This window comes from Dipodomys merriami, unplaced genomic scaffold (assembly GCF_024711535.1).
Source record: "Dipodomys merriami isolate MVZ:Mamm:240054 unplaced genomic scaffold, mDipMer1.0.p SCAF_44, whole genome shotgun sequence".
Taxonomy (NCBI): domain Eukaryota; kingdom Metazoa; phylum Chordata; class Mammalia; order Rodentia; family Heteromyidae; genus Dipodomys; species Dipodomys merriami.
Window position 1 is genome coordinate 383392 of NW_027206002.1, and position 22994 is coordinate 406385.

General features: G+C 37.1%; 1 protein-coding gene across 9 annotated transcripts in view; it reads right to left on the bottom strand.

The window, feature by feature from the left end:
• Rapgef6 (Rap guanine nucleotide exchange factor 6) overlaps nt 1-22994 on the bottom strand; it is a 149734-nt gene that overhangs the window by 69513 nt on the left and 57227 nt on the right. For 7 of the 9 annotated variants that reach the window (XM_069993675.1, XM_069993679.1, XM_069993674.1 and 4 more), the window contains 2 exons: nt 8558-8689; nt 482-659 (listed from right to left, as the gene is read on the bottom strand). In XM_069993675.1, the coding sequence (XP_069849776.1) occupies nt 482-659; nt 8558-8689 (310 nt within the window). Of the gene's footprint in view, nt 1-481; nt 660-8557; nt 8690-19218; nt 19294-22994 lie in introns of those variants that run through there. The other 2 variants (XM_069993681.1, XM_069993676.1) reach the window with 2 other exon arrangements.

Below are 22994 nucleotides of genomic sequence, written 5' to 3' on the forward strand. Positions count from 1 at the left end.
CTCTTCCTAATAGTGTATCAGTTGCTTGGTGTGATGAGTCTGGCAGAAATGAAGATAAGTCATTTATAAAGCCAAATCATAAAAGACATGTAGCCTCAGCCCTATTATCTCTTGAATCAATTGGTTTGTGGGGGAGGGGATTCTATTGCCCCATGCTTTAAGTAGTAAGCAGGCTATGGTTAAGACCCAACTGACAAAGAACTGAGGTTCTTTACTGAGCCTCAGAGTTGCTTTCTTGGACATAGATACTCAACTTGATCCAGTTAAGACTCAGATGATTACAGCCCCTGTGGACATTCTGACTCAGGATACTGAGCCAGAATTACCCAACTAAGATGCACTTTAACTCCTGACCCACAAAAACCATGAAATAATAAATACATGCTAGTTCATGTCATTGAATTTTTTTTTGTATAATTAGTTAAGCTGCAATAGGTAACTAGTTTTTGCAGATTCTTAAGTAAACTGGCATGTATCTTACCAATGTCATCATCAGTTTTATCTGCAGGTTCCTTCTCAAGACATTCTCGAACAAGATCTCGCCCCTGCAATGGATCTGTCTGGTCAATCTCTTCCTCCTCCTCTTCTTCATCCTCAGAATCAACAGGTCCCTCTGGAAGACGTGTTAAATCTACGTCTCCTACCTCACTCTCTGTAGCCTACAGAAAGAAATCTCAATCATTTATTATGTTACAGTCTGGAATTAACAAAAATGACCCTGCTTACTAAGTATCGTAGAGATTAGGTGACAATGTATGCTTCACGATGAAAATAATAAACTACATTGGGCACTGGTGGCTCATACTTGTAATTCTAGATACTCAGAAGGCTGAGATCAGAAGATCATGGTTCTAAGTCAGATGAGACAGAAAACTACGTGAGACTTGTATCTACAATTAACTAGTAAAAAAGCGAGCAGTTGTTTTTTTTTTTTTGGTCAGTCATGGGGCTTGAACTCTGGGCTTGGGCGCTGTCCCTGAGCTCTTCAGCTCAAGATGAGTGCTCAACTGCTTGAGCCACAGTGCCACTTCCGGTTTATTGGAGATAAGAGTCTCACGGACTTTCCTGCCTGGGCTGGTTTTGAACTGTGAATCCTCAGATCTCAACCTCCTGAGTAACTAGGATTACAGGCATCAGCCACCAGCGCCCGCTGAACAGCAGTCTTGAGTGAAAAAGCCAAGTGAAAGCTCAAGGATCTGAGTTAAAGTCCTACCATCAGAATAACAACAACAAAAATGTTTACTTATATAAGGTCTCTCTCTGTCCCAAATACAGGCTTATCTTTCCTTAGTGTGATATCTAGGTGATAAATCTGAGCCAATAAATATAAAATTTCCAGGAGATTCAAGTATTATTAAATATGTTAATAAATTTCCCAACAAAGCTGGGAACAAAGTTGTACTTTCTCAAAACTACAAACCACTCTAAAACATGAAGTATAAGAAAGATAAGGCATAATAGCTGGAAATGGAGCTGTGGCCCTAGCAGAGTGCCATCCTTCAACAACAACAAAAAATCTAAGTGACAGCATTCAGGTCTTGAACTCAAGTATGTGAGTTTGTGGCGTGGCAAACACACAAAAATGATAAATAAAGTTTAAGAGAATAGGCTACCCTGTAAAGAATTAAATTAAGAATGAAAGTTTGGAAATATTTATATACTAAAGCAGATATATACTAAAACAGACCTATCACAGAGGTCTAGGATATTGATCAATATCCAGTTTGGTGAATGGCAATTTCTTTGTACAATTAAAGGTAATAAAAAATAAAGCAAATCATCACCACTATGAAACAAAACAAAACCTTCACTTCCCATCCCTTATAATTGGATCCAACCATATACTAAGTAATTTTAAAATGAACTTATACTTAACAACTACAAAGTTGGAAATATATTAGTGTTAGATATCTTTAAAAGAGCTAGCAAATGTGTTAAAATTATGTTGAAATTTAATTCACAGAAAATAATGATGTCTTTTAGAATTTTTTTTTTTGTCAGTCATGGGGCTTGAACTCAGGGCCTTGCTGCTGTCTGGCTAGCACTCTACTATCTTGAGCACCACTTCTGGTTTTTCTGGTGGTTAACTGGAGATAAGAGACTCACAGATTTTCCTGCCTAGACTGGCTTCAAAGCTTGATCCTCAGATCTCAGCCTCCTGAGTAGTTAGGATTATAGGCGTGAGCCACCATCATCCAGTGAAAACAAAATTCTTAAAGTAGCTTATTAGATAGTATTTCTAATTATTACTCATAAATGAAAAGAAATGAGTATTAAAAGCAGTTACAGAAAAAAAAAAAAAACTGAGTTAACACACAGGAATTCCAAGACACTCAAAGTATCAATGAGGGCTGTAGAAGCTTCTTCCAAATATTTTGTCTCATTTCCTGATTTTAACATTTACTATTTTGTCTGTCCAGAAGAGGCTCTATTTTCTTTTGGGGAATGTGTTCCTCTCATCTGCAACCCAGAGATTCCAGTGGGAAACAGAACCCTGTTACCTAGTAAGGTAACCTAAGGAAGAAAGGGATGGTTCCTCTGAGTGGAGCTAAACTAGAACATCCTTTCCTTTTTGGCCACAGACTTGGAAGACAATCAATCAGAGTAGGGAAGAGAATCTATAGCAGTATAGAAATGCCTATTGGTGGTTGGAGAAAATAGAACAAACAGCAAGAGAAGCAATGAGGAAAAGAGATAGACATAGTAACAAAGCAATACAAAGCATGCAGGAACAAAAACAAAAGGCATAGGATATGTAGCAAAAGGCATCTCTGACAGAGTATCACAGAAAGAGCAGGAGGAAAACCACGAAAGACACAGGGAGCCAAAGGACCGGAAAGAGACAGACAGGCAGATTCTCTGCAGCCAGAGCTGCTTCTGCTTTCTCTGAGAGTCAATAAATTATCCCTTTGGCTTTTGTTAATTCAAGTTAGGGCTGTGATAGCAGAGCTGTTTTGCTTTATAGGACTATGATTTGTGCTTTCTTTAGATTTCTCCATAGCTTTAAGTAGTAGCTGGTCAACAATCAAGACTAAATACCCAAGTTGAGAGCTTTAAAATTAGACAAGATGACTTTCATCAGTCTACTGTAGTCTGGATGTCTATTTTACCTTACTTTTTTTTGTTGTTGTTTGTTTCTTCCCTCCTCCCAAGGTGCTGTAGATTAACAACCAGGATCAGGCACATGCTAGGCTACCAGTCTTCCCTGAAATACATGCCCAGGCCCCCTAAAGTTCTTATACTAGAATCTTAGTCCCCAAGGTATTAGGAGGTGAGGCCTGTAGGAGGACCTCAAGTCATGAAGAAAGTAATTAGGTCATGAGAACACTTACGAAGAGGGCCATTAATACCAGTAAATGAGGCCACAGGGAGCTTATTCTACCACAAAAGCACAGGTGAACGGAACTATCAGTGGTATAGATAGAAAGTCTACTAACACCTTGATTTTGGATGTCACTGTTTTCAAAACTGTGAAAAATAAATTTCTACTTTTTAAAAGCTATACAGTGTGACACTAGCCTAAATTAGGGTCATACAGAAAGGCAATTCTATATTATGACTAGCTGGTATGCTCTTATGAAGAAAAAAAGGAATAAACTTCAGAAAGAAAGTATAAAGTATGAGTAAACTAAGCTGGATGCTGGTGGCCCACGCCTGTAATCCTAGCTACTAAGGTGGCTGAGATCTGAGGATTGCAGTTCAAAGCCAGCCCGGGCAGGCAAGTCCTTGAGACTCTTATCTCCAAAAACCACCAGAAAACCAGAAGATTGCTGTGGCTCAAGCAGTACAGTTCTTGCCTTGAGCTGAAGAGCGCAGGGACAGTACCCAAGCCTAGAGTTCAAGCCTCACGACTTAAAAAAAAAAAAAAAAGTAAACTTGAATTAAGGACAATACAAACAAACCAAACTCAAGTTGAGAGGGGAGAAAAAAGCCAAAAAAGGTTCTAGAGTTTCAACTCAGACCTCACACTTGCTAGACAGGTACTCTACGAGTGCTATTTTTTCAGTGCTATTTTTTTTGTGCTTTTTTTTTTTTTTTTTTTAAGATCAAGGGTCTTTCTTCCTTCCTAGGTACATGCCTGGACCATGAGCTATTTTTGACTTCCTTAGCCAAGCCTGGATGAAAGGCATGCAACATCACACCCAACTTCTTTTCACCGGGATGAAGTCTCAGACTGTTCTGCCCCAGCAGAGCTGCAATCTTCCAGATCTCAGTCTCCATACGGCTAGAATGACAGGCAAATACTACTACCAACAACTGAGAAGAAGTATCAAAGACTTTTTCTTCTTGGACTATTCTTGAATCCAAATCCTCCTGACCTCAGCCTCCCCACAGCTAGGACTAATGCCCAGCCTCCAAAAGGTATTAACAGAAATCTTAGGGCCTCATGTGAAAATAGCAAGAGTAGTACAAAAAATGTGAGTTAAAATATACTCCATATTTTGTGCTCATTCACAGCCCATATACTACATTTAGAATGATACAGATACTATCAGGGCTCCAAGTTAAGCATATTGGTGAAGTGTTCCATATTTTAATAAAAATATTACACTCCATATTCATTAAGATAGAGTATGCAGCAAGTTGAGTCCTGGTCTTCCAACTGCTTTGTCTTAGAATACAGTAGGCCCTCAGAAAGACCGATAAATAAGGGAGGAGGGGAGCATATTGGTAGATAAGACTAATATTAATCATATTTTTTCACTCCTGTTTTATGTGTACCTGTGATCATGTAAATATAATTTAGTGAGGCAATCAGCCTGAGGTGATTTTCTGATGAGCTAGTCTTTTCCCAAATAAACCATCAGAAGATATCTTCTTTCTATGGGCCTCTAGATATAAAAGAAGCAAGAATGAGAGGAACTACAAGCTAGGATTAAGAGTTATATAAACTTTCAAAACTTTGTTTTAAATTTAGGGCAAGTACAAAACCAAAACCTCACACTTTCAATGTTTCACTGGGCTTGACTCAGCAGAAGATAAAGAGTTATGAGTAAGACACAAACTCTGATGTTCATAAATTTACTCTGATGATGCCAAATGTCAAGTTTAGAAAAGTCATGAAAAGAGAAGCCCCACAGTGGGAAAGTAGTATGAGCTCCAGAAAAATTGCTGTGGGGTTCCAATGGGGTGGAGGAAGGGCACTCATTTTCTGTTGGAAAAGTACAGAGAGACAAATTAAAGTATCATTAAGGCGAAACCATAGGGAGAAGTACATGACTCCCACAAGCTAGGACAAAGCACATGTGCTAAAAGAAGGGCATGTCCATTTTGTCAGATCCTAGAGTCTAAGTAGGGGAATAGATTACAGATTGTGGTGAGAGGTGAAAGGCTTCAAACTTGCAGTGAAGAGTACAAGTTAGGTAATGGTGATACTAAGTATGTTTAAAGAGTAAAAGATTAAATAAAGCCACAATATTCTTGCAAATTATTTCAAGCGAGAATTTTAAGAAATGGTAATTTAAAAAAAGGTAACAGAGTATGACTAAACACAAGATAATATTCTTAAAAGAAATGTTAAAGACAGGTAGAAGAACATTTGGTGGGGCAAGGCTAGCTGAGGTGACAATAGGTCATGGCAGTAGAGATGTGGCACCTGAGTTCTGGCATAACTTATAGTCAGGAATCATGCTAGAACACAGGAGTATTAGGAATTCGCTTTTATCCAATATACAAACGAAAAACAAGATGGTAGATGAATGCATGCCTTGGGCTATGTAAGAATGAGTTAATGAAAAGACAAATGCTTCTGTTTAAGAGTCAGTATTTCACAATTTTCCAGCTTAGACAAGACTGAAATAGAAAAAGGAATTTAGGAAGAAGCACTCCTTATTCTCTTGAGTATTCTTGGAAGATGCATAAAATATTCTATCCAAGAACATTCTAACATCTTAATGCACACTTTCAACTACATTTTAAGCTAATCTGATTTAAACATAGTCAAACTGAAAGCATTACTAGCATTTTTTTCTGACTGTGATAAATAATTGAAGTTTCTCTGAGTTCCATTAGAAATTATTTTCTTGGCAGTACTAGGGTTGGGAGAGGGCCTTGCGCGTGCTAGGTAGGTGCTTCAGTACTTGAGCCACATTGCTAGCCCTTTCTGCTTTGGTTATTTTTTGGATAGGGTCTCACAATTTTGCCCTTTTGCCCAGGATAGCCACCGAAGATGATCCTCCTGATCTCTGCCTCCCATGTAGGATGTCAAGTGCACACCACCACTGTTTGGCTTATTTATTGAGATGAAGTCCCTTATTTCCCCGGATCTGCATCCAATGGTGAACCCTGATCTCTACCTTCTGATTAAAGGGGATTACAAGTATGAGGTATACCACGCTTTTGTTTTTAAATTACAAAAACATGAAAACTCAGGTGATGTGTATGTAGAGCTGAACATATAAAATAATCTAAGTAATTTTCTTGCTAAGAGTTACTATTAAGATATCTCTCTTCTAAATCTCCAAATTAAAAATATTTTTACAATTTGAAATTGCTTTGCTTATACTATTAAAGGCTCTTATCTGAACCATCTTCAATAATGAAATACACATCATCAGAAAACTCAAGTAACACTGGATTAGATATCATCAATGTACAGCTGTAACTACAGGGTACGTTCATAGCTTTAACAGGTGCTCCTCAAGGTAGCTTGAGGGTAAGGAAATACCAAGGATCTAGAACTGATACTTAACTCTTCCCTGCTAGTCCTGAGGATCTGGTTGGAAACAAGCCTTCCACACACAATTTACTCCAGTGATATTACATAACGTATCCATAAATAAGGTAGATCTTAAAAGATGTTTTTGCATTTTGATGTCAGCACTTCCACAATTTTCTCCTTTAATCTCTGGTTTCCTATTTTGATTCCAAAATTACAGTATTTCTATAGACCTTTTATCTGTTCTTCTAAATTCATTAACTTATCTTACTGGTTAATTAATACATTTTAATGCCTGATCATAAAAAAGCTATATGGATCCTATATTATGATCTTCTGGAAAGTAAAGATAAAAAACCATTGGTAGTTAGAGGGGGTAGATAGGTATCAGAAGAGAATGACTCCAAAGAGACATAGAGTACTTTCTGAGTAATGGAAATGTTCTACATCTGATGTAGGCCATATTAAACACAGTAAATTTTATTATAAATAAATGTTAAAACAAAATTAAGCATTTAGGAGGCAGAACTTAAGATAGCTTGGTGATGTGATGACTGAGGGAAGAGGGCCAATGGTACATTACAGGTGTCTGGTTATTGCATGTAGAATATGCAGTTGAGCTAGAAAAACACGTACCATTCGGCAATGAAAGACCTCCAAACAAAACTAGCAGGCAATCTATAGATACTCATGTAAGTGAGTTGCTTCAGAGACAACTCCTCACTGTTGCAGTTATATACACTCTGTTCTCCAGTTCACAGTAAAGCATATTATAAAATAAGTCTTTTAGGGTGGGCTAGAATATATTAACCTCAACAGCCAGACAAAGTAAGTGACCTTACAGCCACTGCCATTTAGAATGCAAAGTTAATTCACTCATAATGCTAAAACAGTGATAATATGGTGTTAATACGGTCATTCATCCTTTATTTTACTAAAAGTGATTATTAATCCAGGTATTGGTGGCTCACGTCTATAATCCTAGCTACTCAGTAGGCAGAAATCCAAAGATCATGGTTTTAAGCCTTTTGGGCAGAAAAGTCCCTGACACTCTCATCTCCAATTAACCATCAAAAAAGGGGGGGAAAAAAAAAAGCTGCAAGTGGAGCTATAGCTCAAGTGGTAGAGCATTAGCTTTGAGCAAAAAAACTCAGAAACAGTGTCTAGGTCCTGAGTTCAAGACTTAGGACTGGCATTAAAACATCATCAACAAAGTGATTTGTTGTATATTCATAATCTATGACAAAAATAAACCCTGGGATCCAGGACATAGGGCATTGCAACTAAATTAGACATCACAGAAATTCCTTTATCAGGACCATGAAACAGCTGGAAAGTAATTTTTGGTTTAATTTCAACAGGACTGTGTGAGGATTCTCAGTGTATGGCTGTTTCCAGAGCCCTTTTTCTGTTACAAGCCATCTCAGAAAATCTCATTAGTTTGCAACTGTTTATAAAAATGGGTAAGTTTGTAAGTATACTTCTGAATTTTGTATTTAATTCACATTACAAAACCTTTACAATACAAAAACCACCTTAATTTTTCCTCATGAATTCTACTTTTAGAAGATTTTAACAATTAAAATAAAAATCAGACCTTTTGTAAGTTTAAGCTCAGTTGTTTCAAAAACCATTTTTAAACCAAGAAATCATTCTGTATTAATATAAATGCACCTGGACAAAAGAAACAGAAGAATTCTGTAGTCATATAAATGGACTAAACTGAATTCTCAAAGATAGATCTTCTCTTAAATATTAAACAATGTTTATTGCATACTTTCCCAAAGAACTTATGCTTGAATTTAGCAACCTAGTTAAAAGATAAAGGTAAGGCATAAGCACAGGACATTCGCAAAATTTAAAGAAGCTGCCTGAACAGCATACCACTTAAGGTATTACCTGATAGATATCAGACAAACTGCTGCTCCCAGAGTCACTGGCAATGCTACAACCAGACTGACTAGAGGACACGTGAGTCACTTGTGGGTGAGGGTTGTCTGTAAGGTGCATCTTGGTAAGGTCAGCCGGAAGCTGAAGAAGAAAAATAACCTGTGTTATTCTAAATGTCAAACTGTATCTTTAAAATTGTTCTTGATATAGTGGAAGTTCTGCAGCATATTTTTGTTCTACATACCTTGCTGTGCATAAAGGGTTAGAAATCTGTTCTAACCTAAACTTCTCATTTTTAGAAAAAAAATTCTTGAAATAATTAAGAATCCAATAGCACTCTATAACTATTAGATATTGCTAATGTAGTAAGCCCATGGAATAATTTTTTCTTTTTTTTGTCGGTCGTGGGGCCTGAACTCTGGGCCTGGGTACTGTCCCTCAGCTCTTCAGCTCAAGGCTAGCGCTCTACCACTTGAGCCACAGCACCACTTTCAGCTTTTTCTGCTTATGTGGTACTGAGGAATCAAACCTAGGGCCTCATGCATGCAAGGCAAGCACTCTACCACTGAGCCACTTCCCATAATTTTCTACAGGCTGCCATTACTAATACTATTTCAGAAGAACCTGGCTTCTCTTTTTTCCAAACAAAAGTATCAGCTGTTTTCGTGATATACAGTAGAAATCTCTTTTCTCTTCTTTTCCCTGTTGTCTTCCCTCTCTTCTCTCCCCATTATAGACAATTATGGCTAAACCAGATAAAATAGCAATGCCTGGGATTAAAGCACAACACCTGGCAGGAAAAGTAACTGCATTCAAGATTCCAACAATTTTTAGTCATTTTTATTTTACTTTGTAGTCGGCAACTGAGGAATTTATTAGTGATCAAAATGACTTAATGAATGTCTGTGCTATATGTAGAGAGATACAACATATACAAGGAAAGGACTCCACCTCTTCATCCTTAAAATGATTGTACTCATATCACAAATGCAGATTACATATTTCATACCATAAAACAGCCATCCCATAAAATAGGGCTATAGAAGTAAAGAAACCACTGTAAAAAAGAACCCCCTCTTCCACTGAAGAAACCACTGCAGTCCACAGTAATGAATATTTTCATAGGAGATATGGCTTTTTTCTGAATAATTTCTCTTCAACTTTCTATTCTGGATATTAAGAGGCGCCCATTCAATTTTTAAAGTACTGTTTGTCACTGAACAGAATAAATCAAGTATGTTCTAAAAGAAAATATTCAAGGCTGAATTCTACTAACTCAAGAAGTTATATAATTATAGAAAATACACATAAATTACATAGTGCATGTTTACTCTCACATATGGAATATAGATCTAAAATGCAAACATGCATGATACATATGCAGAGCTCTATGCATATACCCACAAATTCTCTAAAGTATGGTAAACTTAGGGGAGGAATCTAAAGGTGTAACTCCATTAAACAACATATGCACTGTTTAGCAGAATGAAACATGTTCTGGAGGGGAGGGCAAAGGAGGAGCACATGAATGGAGGGAGAAAGAGTGAGCAAATACAGTCATTAGAGCCAAAGAACATTACATAAAAAAAATGAAGTACATAATCTGAGGGTAGGGCTGGAAGTAGGGAAAATGAGGGAGAACACTGACTCATTGATCAAGAAGCATTGTACTCATAACTTATGAAATTGTAACCTCTTTGTACAAATAATAAAAAATTACAGTGCACTGACCACAAACAAATGTTCTCTTATCTGACTTACAAAATGGTAACCCCTCTGTACAACACCTAAATAGTAACAATAAAATTGTATTAAAAAATTACACAGTGAATTTCCCCCTTTGATGTTGGGTTAGGTAATCGACATTAAGATAAAGAGAAAACACTACTGAGAGCCACTGGTTGAAGGGACAAATGTTCAATGATGAGCTTCAGTGGAAGGGGGCCCTGGAGAATGAATTACACTCTGAGTGTTACCTAAAAGCAAACTGATACTGATTTTTACAATCACCAAGGTTACACAGGATTACAAGTGTTTCTAGTCAACTGTTGGAAGCAAATATAAATCCTGAGAGAAGGGGTAGGAACAAAGGAGATGCAGTGAAAAATGATGCCTGATGCCAGGCGCTGGTGGCTCACACCTGTAATCCTAGCTTCTCAAGAAGCTGATCTGAGGATCATGGGTCAAAGCCAGCCTGGACAGGAAGATCTGTGAAACTCTTTATCTCCACTCAACTACCAAAAAAGCCAGAAGTGGAGATGTGGCTTAAGTGGTAGAGTGCTAGACAACACCCAGGCCAAGGTCAAGCCCTTGGGCTTAAAAAAGAAAAGAAATCGGAATAATCATACAAAGAGAAGAAAGACTATTTAAAAACATAGAAATGGTCCTAAGGCAGTGGCTCATGTCTATAATCCCAGCTACTTGGGAAGCAGAGACAGGTGGTGATAAAGATGAAAACTGAATGAATGGGTCCAGCTTTCAAGGTGTTCCATGGACAGTGAAGACACATTTATAAGCAAGCAGTACCTGATTTCTACATCATGGGGAAACTTTATAAAAGATTTCAGTTGCATTTCCCTCAGCCTCTCTAAGGGATGGGAATGATGATAGTGACTGCAGTCAACATGGGATGTTCCTTATATATAGCACATGTGTGAATGATAGCAAATATATTTTACATGACTTTTATATAGATTATCTGATTTAATCTGCTGCAGTTTAGATATCCAGAAATACCAAGGTTTATCTGCAAGGGCAAGAAGGATTTGAATTCAAACACTATAGAAGTATACAATTTACTGATGACTGTAGATAAACACAGAAGGAAAAAGATGCACAGAAAAGAGGCTAGAATGTGATTACAAATTCAAGCAAGGCATTCTGCATTTCATTCCCATAGGCTACTATAGTTTTCTGGGAAGTATAACTGCACTTCTCAGATTTTATTGCAGTAATAATGGGCTCCTCTATTTTAAGTGTGTAACCCAGGAGCTAAGTGCCAGTACCTATAATCCTAGGTACCCAGGAGGCTAAGATCTGAGGAGCATGGTTTGAAGCCAGCCCAGGCAGAAGAGTCCATAAGGCTATTATCTATTATCTCCAATTAACCAGCAGATTGTAGCTGAAGTGGCAAAGTACTAGCTTTGAGCAGAAAAGCCAAAGTAAAAGCTTGAGGACCTGAGTTCAAGCCCTAGCATTAACACACATACACCGGGGGAAGGTGGGGGAGGGGGGGAACAATCCATTTCTCCTTGTGTCTCTCCCTCATTGTTTTTTTTTCTTCCATCCCACCTTCCTCCCTTGGTTCTTTATGGTACCAGGGTTTGAAGTCAGGGCTTCACACTCACTCAGCTTTTTCTGTTACTTGAGCCATGCCTCTAGGACTGTTGTTTTGCCTCTTTTATCTTTGCTTTATTTTTATTTTATTTTGGAAATAAGGTCTTATAGGATTTTCTGCCTAGGCCGGCTTCAAACCAAGATCCCTGGACCTTAGCCTACTGAGAAACTAGAATTATAGGTGTGAACCACCAGCAGCTAGCAGGGGGAAGTATGTATTTTTGTGTTCCATTCCACTCCTTTGAGTATGAAATTCAAACTGTTATATCCAAATATACGAACATATTTTAATATTGCCCCCCCCCCATTTACTACCAAAGGCTTGGGATACTGTTGCCTACTTTGCATACAATATCTGCTCATTACATATTTATAGAATTAATGTTTGCTTTCTGAACATTGTCATTGCTCCTCAAGTTTCCATGGATATCTCAACAGATGAAATTTCAACTCAGGCACATTCTGTATTTCACACAGAGTGACATTTCCTAAACCGTGTACCTACCTTAGAACACTATTCTAGGAGATAAAAATGACTGAAAAATGATTAAAATTTAAATAAGGATTCCATGAATAAGTTAGAAAGCAATGCTATTTGTTATGCCCTCCTCCCACCAGTGCCTTATAAAAAAAAATATATATATATATATATATATACATTTTTATGGAAGGTTCAACAAGTCTCACATTAAAGAAATCTGTTCCATACAGTATTCTCTAAATTTATTTTTCTCCAATATTCTTAGTATGCTACCAGTATAGCAAATGTTTTGTGATAATCCCCTATGTCCAACCAAGAAATGCTCACAAGGCAATTATTGCTAAGTCAAACTATGGCTATGAAGAATGCTTCTGACTTAAAAGCAGTCTGTACATGTATGCACATACTTCTACTTGAATATGTCTGTATCAGCAGGAATGTAGGCATGTATAGTTTAAGAACATTCAAGGCACTCTAAAATATGAAATAATATGTACCATGAGTCAAAAATAATTTTTGAAACTATTTCTCCAACATCATTTGCCAAAAATCACTAAATTTCAAACTACAGTAAAACTTAATTTTTAAAGAATGGCTACTTGATTCCATATCTTGGCTATAGTAAACAATTCTGTAATGAACATGGCTGTGCTGGTGGCTTTAGTGTGTGGCCTGATTTGTGGTCAACTGGATAGAATGCTCAGGAATGAGACTGCTGGGTCATAGGAAAGCTCTATGCTTAGCCTTTTGGGGAACCTCTATACTGCTGAACAAGTTTACATTCCCACCAACAGTGTAGTATCTTTTCTTTCAGTCACATCCCTGCCAGCATCTGTTATTGTTAGTTTTCTTGATAATGGCAGGAATCTCAATATTGTTTTGAGATTTGCATTTCTTTTATGGTCATGTGTCTACTGGTCATTCTTACATGTTCTGAGAAGTCTCTTTTTAAATCATCCCATTTATTTTTATTTATTTATTTTTTTTGGGTCCGGTCGTGGGGCCTGAACTCTGGGCCTGGGCACTGTCCCTCAGCTCTTCAGCTCAAGGCTAGTGCTCTACCACTTGAGCCACAGCGCCACTTCTGGCTTTTTTCTTTTTGCTTATGTGGTGCTGAGGAATCGAACCCAGGGCCTCGAGCATGCAAGGCAAACACTCTACCACTGAGCCACCTTCCCAGCCCCAGTCATCCCATTTATTAATTGGGTTGTTGTTTTTTGAGGATTTGGGTTTTGGGGGAGGATTAAGTTTTGAGCTCTAAGTATATTTTAGATATGAGGTCCTTGTCTGATGCATAGCTAATAAAGATCTTCTCCCATTCTGTGGGCTTTTTATTGCTAGCAATGCCCTTTGCCATGGAGAAACTTTTCAGTTTGGTGCAATCTCATTTATCCACTCTTTGATTTGTTGTGATTTTGAATCTTAGGAAGTTTCGATCCATGCCAATGAACCCTAATTTTCCCAATCCCTTCCTGTAATATTTTAAAGGTTTCTTGTTTTACATTGAGACCTTTGAGCCACAGTGGACAAGTGGATAAAGGAAATGTGGCATACAAACACAATGGAATTCTATGCTTCCATCAGAAAGAATGGTATTGCCCCATTGGTAAGGAAATGGAAAGGCTTGGGAAAAAAATTATTAAGTGAAGTAAGCCACACCTAAAGAAACATAGGATGCATGGCTTTCCTCATTTGTAGCAGTCAGCATGCATATAAATCTATAAGTAAACCCAATGGACAGTAAAATAAAGAAATTACATTTGGACACGATAAATTAAACAGGACTCTAAACATTTGCACAATGAGACCAAAGAAGGGTATCTTAGGAGAGGATCACAAGAGCTCAATCGCTATGTGTCTATGATCTTATAAAATTATGCTTATCAAAATGAAAATGAACTCCAAGAAATAGAAAAAGAGGTTTTTTTACTTTTACTTTCTGTACATTTTTTTCTCCTGTTTTTCCCCTTTTGTCACTGTTTATTTCTGTACCTTTTGTCTTGTATGTTAAGTTTATCTGTTTGGGGGAGGGGAAGGGGAAGCACAAAAATGGTGGGACAAAGGGTGAACTAACTCAGCAGTTTTACTCACTAGACACTATGTTGAAAATGAACTATACAACTTGTGGAGGAGGAGGGGGGTCAGGAGGGAAAAACTGGGAAAAAATAAGGGAAGAGATGACACTTTTAAATGTACTCATTACTTATGTAACTGTAACCCCCTCTGTACATCACTTTTACAAAAAAAAAAATTTAAGAGTTACTTAATTATAGAAGCAGTTTGCCTATCCAGAAATCATGTTGTTAACCAAAAAGTGAAGATGAGTCTTGGCTATATAACAAAGTCTCCAGTCTGTGTACTCCTTCTACGAAGACATAAAAGCTCTACCATATACTAATTTGTTGTATCTATAAATAAATTTTGGCATCCTCAGTGGTACAATTTCTCATTTGTGGGACAATGATCATTTATGTGTAGACCTAAAGTAAGGTATAGCAAAAAAGAATAAATGCCTTAGTGTGTGGGAATTAAAACATACATTTAAATGATCACAGTAACAAATATAATTTAGAAAGACCTATTTTTATCTGGGTAGAGAACAGGAACAATAATGTTCAAGATGAGTTCTGATTAGCAAGCCTAAAGATTCTAAACAGACAAAGACATAGAACCATTCAAAATAGTAAACCTAGTTACACTTTACCACTGAACTACTTTACCAGTCCGGATGTGGCATTCTTGAGTGCTAGGATTTCCTGTACTAAAAGAGAACTACTGAAGAATTATAAGCAAGAAAACGATTGGAACAGATTTGCTCTTTCACAAAATTACTCTGGAAACATACAAGATGCAATAGAAGAAAATCACATAGATGAGGCAAAGGAAATATTAATTAAGGCTTAAGCAAAGGTCATAATTATAAGGGAGCTTCTAAGACTAGACAGTAACATACACAGAAAACTGTCAGGTGACAATAAGTAGGAGGGAGGAAGAAGGGTAGGGCAGAGCTGGAGTAAGTGAAGGAGACTGAAATTATATATATATATTCCAATATAGACTTTGGAGCTGGGTGTGGCACCAGAGGCTCATGCCTATAATCCTAGCTACTCAGGAGGCTGAGATCTGAGGATCACAGTTCAAAGCCAGACCAGGCAGGAAAGCCCGTGAGACTCTTATCCCCAATAAACTACTCAGAAAAAGCCAGAAGTGGGCACTGTGGCTCAAGTGGTAGAGCACTAGCCATAAGCAAAAGTAGTACAGGGACAGAGTCCAGACCCAAAGTGCAAGCCCCAAGACCAGCCAAAAAAGAAAAAACAAAAACCAAGAGTTGAGTCGGCTCTGTAGAATCTTAATTAAAAAACAAAAAAAGTAGGCATGACAATACCGATCGTGTTGGACATACACATATCAAGAGCTCACAGCGTGATGTCTAAAGCATATGAAATTGCAGGGAAATATGAAGCAGTCCTTATTATTTTTTTGAAAGCTGAAAGTTGGGAGGGGAATGCACAATTATTAGCATGTCTTAGAGTTCTTAAGTCTAAGACATGTTTGTTCTTATTTTTTTTGGCAATACTGGAGAGTGAACTCAGGGCCTCTCCACCCATTGGGCCATGTTCCCAGACCTGCTTTTGCAGTTTCATTTTTCAGATAGGGTCTCACACTTGGCTGGGGTTGGGATGGCCTTGATTCAAATCTTCCTACTTTCCCTTCCTGAGTAGCTGAGATTATAGGTATGCAAAACCATGGCTTGGTTTTCTTTCTGTTTTTCAGAGACAAGTTTTCACTATTTTTTTTTTTTTGCTTGGGCTAACAAGCACATTTCAATGTTTTTGAAACCACATAGAAGGTTTATAACAATATTTGTAGATCATGTTTATTAAAAGTGTAGGCAGTCAGGTACCAGAGGCACACATCTGTAGTCCTAGCTACTTGGGAGGCTAAAGACTAGAGGATCAAGGCCAGCTGAAGCATCAACGGCCATGAGAATCCATCTCAATAGAACGTTAAGTGTGGGAATGCATACCTATCATCTCAGCTGTGGTAGAAAGTATAGAACAGTCCAGTCCAGTGCTGGGACAAAAGTGAGATCACTATCTCAAAAAAAAAAAAACAAAAAACAACCAGTGCAAAAGAGGGGTCGCAGGTATGGCTCAGTGATAGAGTTCCTTAAGTAGGCCCTGAGTTCAAATTCCATACCTTCCCTTAAAATAGTAAAAGCAGACAGACTTGCTGACAAAAGCAGCAATCAGTATAAAAGTGCTTGTCAGATTTGAGCACAAATAAGGAACTCAGTGACTTGAAGAGGGAGTACAGTACAAGATAAAGGAAGAGGGAGTACACTAAGTCATGAAGCTGACTCTGACTTTTAGTCTGAAGATGAGTCTGTTAAGGAAGGGAGAGCAATCAGCAAGCTGTGCCAAACACTGCTCACAAGTAAAGGAAGTTAAGGGCCAATAAGAGCCAACAAGAGAGATTTAGCTGTGCCCAAATCTTCCCAATAACCAGTGATTATAGGAGCATCTAAAATAAAGTAGAAAGCAGAGCAGTAATGCCGCTTCTACCCAGTAAAGTCACATCGATCAAACGACCCAACCAGACCAGGAAAGCAAGCTCTTAACTAAAAAAAAAAAAAAAAAAACAGAAAGTCAACTCTCTTAGAGAAACACAGCAAACAGAAAATAGCACCCATAAGATGAAAAGTAATCAACAATGAAAAAAAGCATCATTTAAGATGATAATAAATAATACATGGTTACATTTATAAATTTAAAGGTGATTTTTCTACTAGCTATAAATGAAGAACTAGTGAACCAGAAGTTCAAATGGAAACAAATGTTTAGGGATATTATTGGCAGATCCAGACTTCAAAGATGTAGAGAGATTAAAGGAGGAGGTACAATTTTCAAAAATCACTGAACTTCTCACAACTGAAGATAAATGAGAACCTTCAGCTTGAGAGAGTCCTCCAAACAGCAAAAAGGAGAAACAGAACATTACACAATCATTAGCAAAACTTCATGACATCAAGGATAAAAAAAACCAAGATACAACTAATCACTAATAAGAAGAAAAACACAATACTTAAGGAACAAGAGCTACAATAAGCATAATCAGCAACACTGGATGCCAGAAGACAAAGACTTTTTCAAAGGGTAAAGGAAAAAAGCCCCTGGACTTCCACTTCCTATCAAACTAAACAAATACTTTAAGGATGAATTAACAAGGCACTTTGGGACCTAAAAGGACTTAATAGCCATCTCCTCATAGAACTTTGCTGACAGAACAACTTACTTTAGCAAGAAAATGAACTCAGAAGTAGTGAAATACAAGTAATAGGATGGAAAAATACATGAATCATAAAAGAAAACAGAAACAGTAAAATGTATTAGAAATCCAAAAGTAGCAAGTATGAAAAATTAGTAACAAGTTTAATGTGTTTAAGCAAAGAGTTAAGATTCAAAGTAACATGAAAGATAGAGGAGACAGGAAAGAGACATTTATTCTCATAAATACTTAATATCACAGCAAAGTACTGATGATAAAATGCTCATGTATTTGCTGACATTTAATAAAATCTTAGAATATGGTTTTTTAAATTTTCAAGGACTCCTGTACTTGTTAAACCTTAAATCAAGAAGTTGGAGATCAGCACTTACAAAGGCTATTTTTGTTGATAATACAACCCCTGTATCTCATTCTTAATGTTCATTCAAGTTTTACCTATTTCTCTTTCACTCAGTTTTAAATCATAGTAATGCCACTCACAAGCATCATCTTGGCCCCACAGGTGGCATTTGCATTAAAGGAGCCACTCTCTATAGACATACAAATAAGTACACCCAGGTTCCCTTTCATCTCTGTTACAATCAGCTGTTTGCCAGCTATACAGCACATTTTAAATGTACTTTCATGAAATGTCTTTAGGAAAAATATGTAATGAGCTAAGCCAAATAAGACAGTACACCATGATGCTGTCATAGTATTTCTCCCTTAGTCACCATCACAGGGAAACCTTTAAACAAAGACACGGATCCACACCTTGCAAAGAAGTATCTGTGTGCCTGTCTTCATTCAAGAGATACAGAAAGAGATCTATGATCATTCTTACAATTTTAAGTATTCTCTGAAACATTTAGTTAAAAAAATAAAAACAAAAACCCTTCATTTCATGCTTCTTTTTATATTTTGAAATTAATGTAAGACAGGAAAGAAAACTCAAATGGCATCATATTACAGACATTACTAGTAGCTACTATGAACAATACAAATATTGAATTACAGTGTATGTTTTTCAACATTCTACCATTTTGCTATTTTGAGTTCATATATCTAAAATGACAAGTGGTTGATCTATTGCTACTTTAAAAAATACTTCAGAATATTAATTATTTTTGCATAATTATTTTGTTTAGCATTTTCTTCCTATTTCATTAAGTATCATCAGTCTTCATTAAATACAATTCAATCCTCATTTATTTGGTAGCACCATAATAGTAAAACAATGTTGTATATGCTAATATTTACCAGTATGACCACAGGTTAGTACAGAAATGGCCATAACCAGATGACAATTCAGTCTGAGGAGAGTACACCTCATATGAACTATAGTTTAAGTTTGTAGATTAAAGGATAAATTTTAAAATGACTATAAAGGCTATTGTCAAAATGACTGTTTTGAATTCAAAACAAAATGTCAATGAGACAGCTTTTCAGACTGCTTTGTAGTTCTAATTTTTAAAGTTTACAAAACAGAATAGCATAATAAAGTTCATTTATAATTTAAAATACAATTTAAATTTAACAACTGAATTATCAATCTCTAAGAAAATAAGAAATAGTAATTACTTACTTTAGAGGCCCACGGCTGAAGACAATTGGCATAACAGCGAACAAGAAAAGCCATTTCCTAGGCTGGAAAGGGTAGTTTCTTTTTCAAATCAAAGCCACACTGATGAGTATGTTGACAAAATTGTATTAAGTTTCCTTCTACAAATCATACACCATTGTTGTGTTATATAAAGGCAGCTTTCTCTAAACCCTTTTACAATTTGAAATCAGGAGCTTTCAGAAGGTTAGAGTATTGTTCTAAATAACTGAAACAATTCTCATTAAAATGTTCACTTTCTAAGCAAAGAAAGACGCTTAGATTTCTCACTAAGAACACACAGACGTGTATACACGTCCTTCCTCAGGCACCTGGCATAGACATGCACAGTTGTAGCAAGACAGTTAGTGCTGTATCAGTCAAAGACAGTAAGGCATGCACCAAATCTGTTCTCAGATTCTTGTCTGTAATACAGCTTTGTTTTATCTTCAGGTTTTATTTCATTCTGTAGAGCAAGCACTGCAGTGATTCTTCTGCACCAGAGGCAAACCAGAAAGAATACTATACCTGAAGATTAAAGTTTCTTCTTTATACAATTTTAACCACTGGCTTTAAAAAAAAAAAAAAGCCAACCATTGAGCAAATTGGCAGTTAAAAATATACGCTCTAACAGGTCTGTGCTGTCAAATATCCAAGCATCTCCAAAAGTCAAATTATTTTCTTTTCACATGCAGTCTTTACAGCTCTGCAATACCGCTTCTGTTCTGATGCATCAGTAAGCCAGCACTCTTGATCTGGCTGTCCTAATTAAAAATGTATATATGATACAGCACAAAACATCCCATCTTTTGCTAAAGCAAGATTATATGTTAATGTCTTAATTCCTACTGTCCTTGCCTGCTTCACAGCAGCTCCCTAAGGAAAAGCTCCTCTATTGATTCTATGCTCTGCAGTAAGATGAAATATCTAATAAGAAGGAAGGAGAGTGGGAGGAGAATAGAGCTAAAAGGATGACATCACCTGTACAGAAAGCCTTCGGAAACTGCATTAGATCAATTGGCTACTGTATCTGCAGCTGTAGCCCAAAGAGCAATTTACTGAAAACACACAGGCATGCACATGCGCGTGTACGCACGCGCGCACACACGAACACACAAAACATACCCTACTCTATGAGACACATTGCAAGTAAGAAAAAAATTGGCTGAAGAACTCTATTTCACAGTTTTAAAAAGAATCCACTTTTATTTAATCCTGTATGTTCAATGTTTCCTAACGTTCAAATTTAACACAGCATTGTTCTCCCAAGAGAAAATACATAGCTCTAGTGAGACACTACTGCAATCCAAAATACCGAAGGCAGTCTAGCTCTCACGTATGTACAGCATTACTAATTCAGGGGTTTCTGCACACAAATCTATTTACCAAGTAATGAACAGTTCATGTCATCTCTAAATTAATGCCAAAAACATTTAAAAGTACTGATGTATATGTAAATAGTTAATTTAAATAATAATTTCATTTTTCAAGGGAAAGCTGAAGAAGCCACAGGCACAACAGTTGTGGCGTGCCATCAATTCCTTTGAGGAAGAATAATTTACACAATATGGTACTTTCCTGTAGCTCAATTCCTAGACAGAGACAAGCCAGAAAAACCTCAAAGGGTATCGGAGTAGAAAATGATTAAACCTGCTACCACCAACATGAGCTTGGACGCAAAGAAAACTGACAAATTTTTCCTTAAAAATTACGGAAAAATAAATTGGCCACAGCCTTTCCCCTGTGAATAATCACAGTACTTCTAGTATCCACCCTTATTATGTTTCTGCTACAAGATGCAGCTACTCCCACCTACACACTTACACTTATAATAGTGCCTCCCAATGGTTGAACAGTTTCCAATGGTAAAATAGTCACACACACCCACACAACAAAATTATGAGACTAATAATCAGTGAAAAAAAATCAAATACCTATTTTTCCTATTCATCTAATACTTTTGTTTTTGGGGGGGAAAGCTTCAACATAAAAATTATCAGATTATTTAACCTAAGAGACAGGCGTTATAACAAAGGACTCCACTTACAGGAGGGAAATATCCCATCATTAGGCATACATACAGAAAAGTGAGTTCATCAATACCCTTGGGCAAAGTCCGAGCTACTTTGTGAACAATACTGTAATGTCGATCTGAATTACGCTGGTACTTATAAAACTAGACTTGAATGAAGTAAAACTATATTCTAAAGAATGATGAGTCACACTTTCAAAATATCTGACTATAAATTTAGGCTTTCAGGGGCTGGGAAGGTGGCTCAGTGGTAGAGCGCTTGCCTTGCATGCCTGAGGCCCTGGGTTCGATTCCTCAGCACCACATAAGCAAAAAGAAAAAAGCTGGAAGTGGCACTGTGACTCCAGCGCTAGCCTTGAGCTGAAGAGCTGAGGGACAGTGCCCAGGCCCAGAGTTCAGGCCCCACAACCGGACCCAAAATCAAAAACAAAAAACCCAACAGTGTGCTCTGAGGAAGAATCAATCCCAGCCAGAAAAATAAAGCATATATTCTAGTTTGGGGTTTAAGTGTAACCCCCGCTTTCACTATATTTGATGTCAGTATAACATGTGGAGGAGATGGGGACAAACAAGTCGTTTAAGGATTCAGGTGGACCTGTTGCAACAATGAGAAGTACAAAATGTCATGTCAAAACCAGCTTTACAATGTCGGTGTGGGGGGGGGGGAGGGGGGTATAATTGGGTGGGGGGAGGGGGGTATAATTGGGTGGGGGGAGGGGGGAGGCAGGGAAGGGGAGGTAAAGGGTAAACAAAGGAGGAGGCTGCAATGCTTGGTAAGAAATGTATGCATTATCCTGCCCATGTAATTGTAGCCCCTCTGTACAGTATGTTCTCAAATAAAATAAAATAAAATTTAAAAAAAAATAAAGATTTGAAGAGGAAAAAAAAATTTAGGCTTTCAAAAACATAAGGTTTACGTTTCTTTGCAAAGAAACTTCAAAAGACAAAATTTACATATACACAGAAATCTTCATCTGACTATTGATACAAATAGTGTGAATAGATTTCTAAACGTAAAACATGCATTTAGTACACGGATGAAGACAGGTTTTTTTGTGCTAAATATAAATCTCCAAAAGACAAGCATTTTGTACATGAAAATTGGCAATAAGAATTAAGAATATTACAGTTCCAATGCCAGACAAAGTTATATTCATTTATAGTATTAGGAGGATGAAGTACAGACAAATTAAAAGGCAAAATTTGAATGGGTACCTTTTCCCTTTCTATATATAAACCATACTGATACCACACAAAGAGGAACCTCAAGTTGAGCAAGGGAGACAGTCGTCGCTTAGCTGCTTAAAAAAAAAAATTGCATTTCACTTACTGGATGAGTGAAATGCAATCCGCTATTGCCATATGTTAGACCCCCAGTACTCTACACCAGTTCAGTAAAAGAACCAGTCTCTTCCTTCAGTTTGGCTTGTAAACTAACATGACATCATCCCTTTCCTTGTTCTGCCAATCATCTCATAGTGTTTGCAATTCTAGAAAATGGTATGGGGAATCTATCATGCAAAATCTCCCTATGCAACAATACCATCAAAAGTAACAAGCAGGCCAAATCTTATATTCAGCCTATGAATTCATCAGCATTCTGAAGAGATTACACATACTATACTGCTTCTTCACAGAAATGGTGACTTAACTTTTCAAATACTGAAGAAATAAATACTACTGATGAAAATGGTAATTTATCAAATTATTAAAAATATTTGACTAAGTA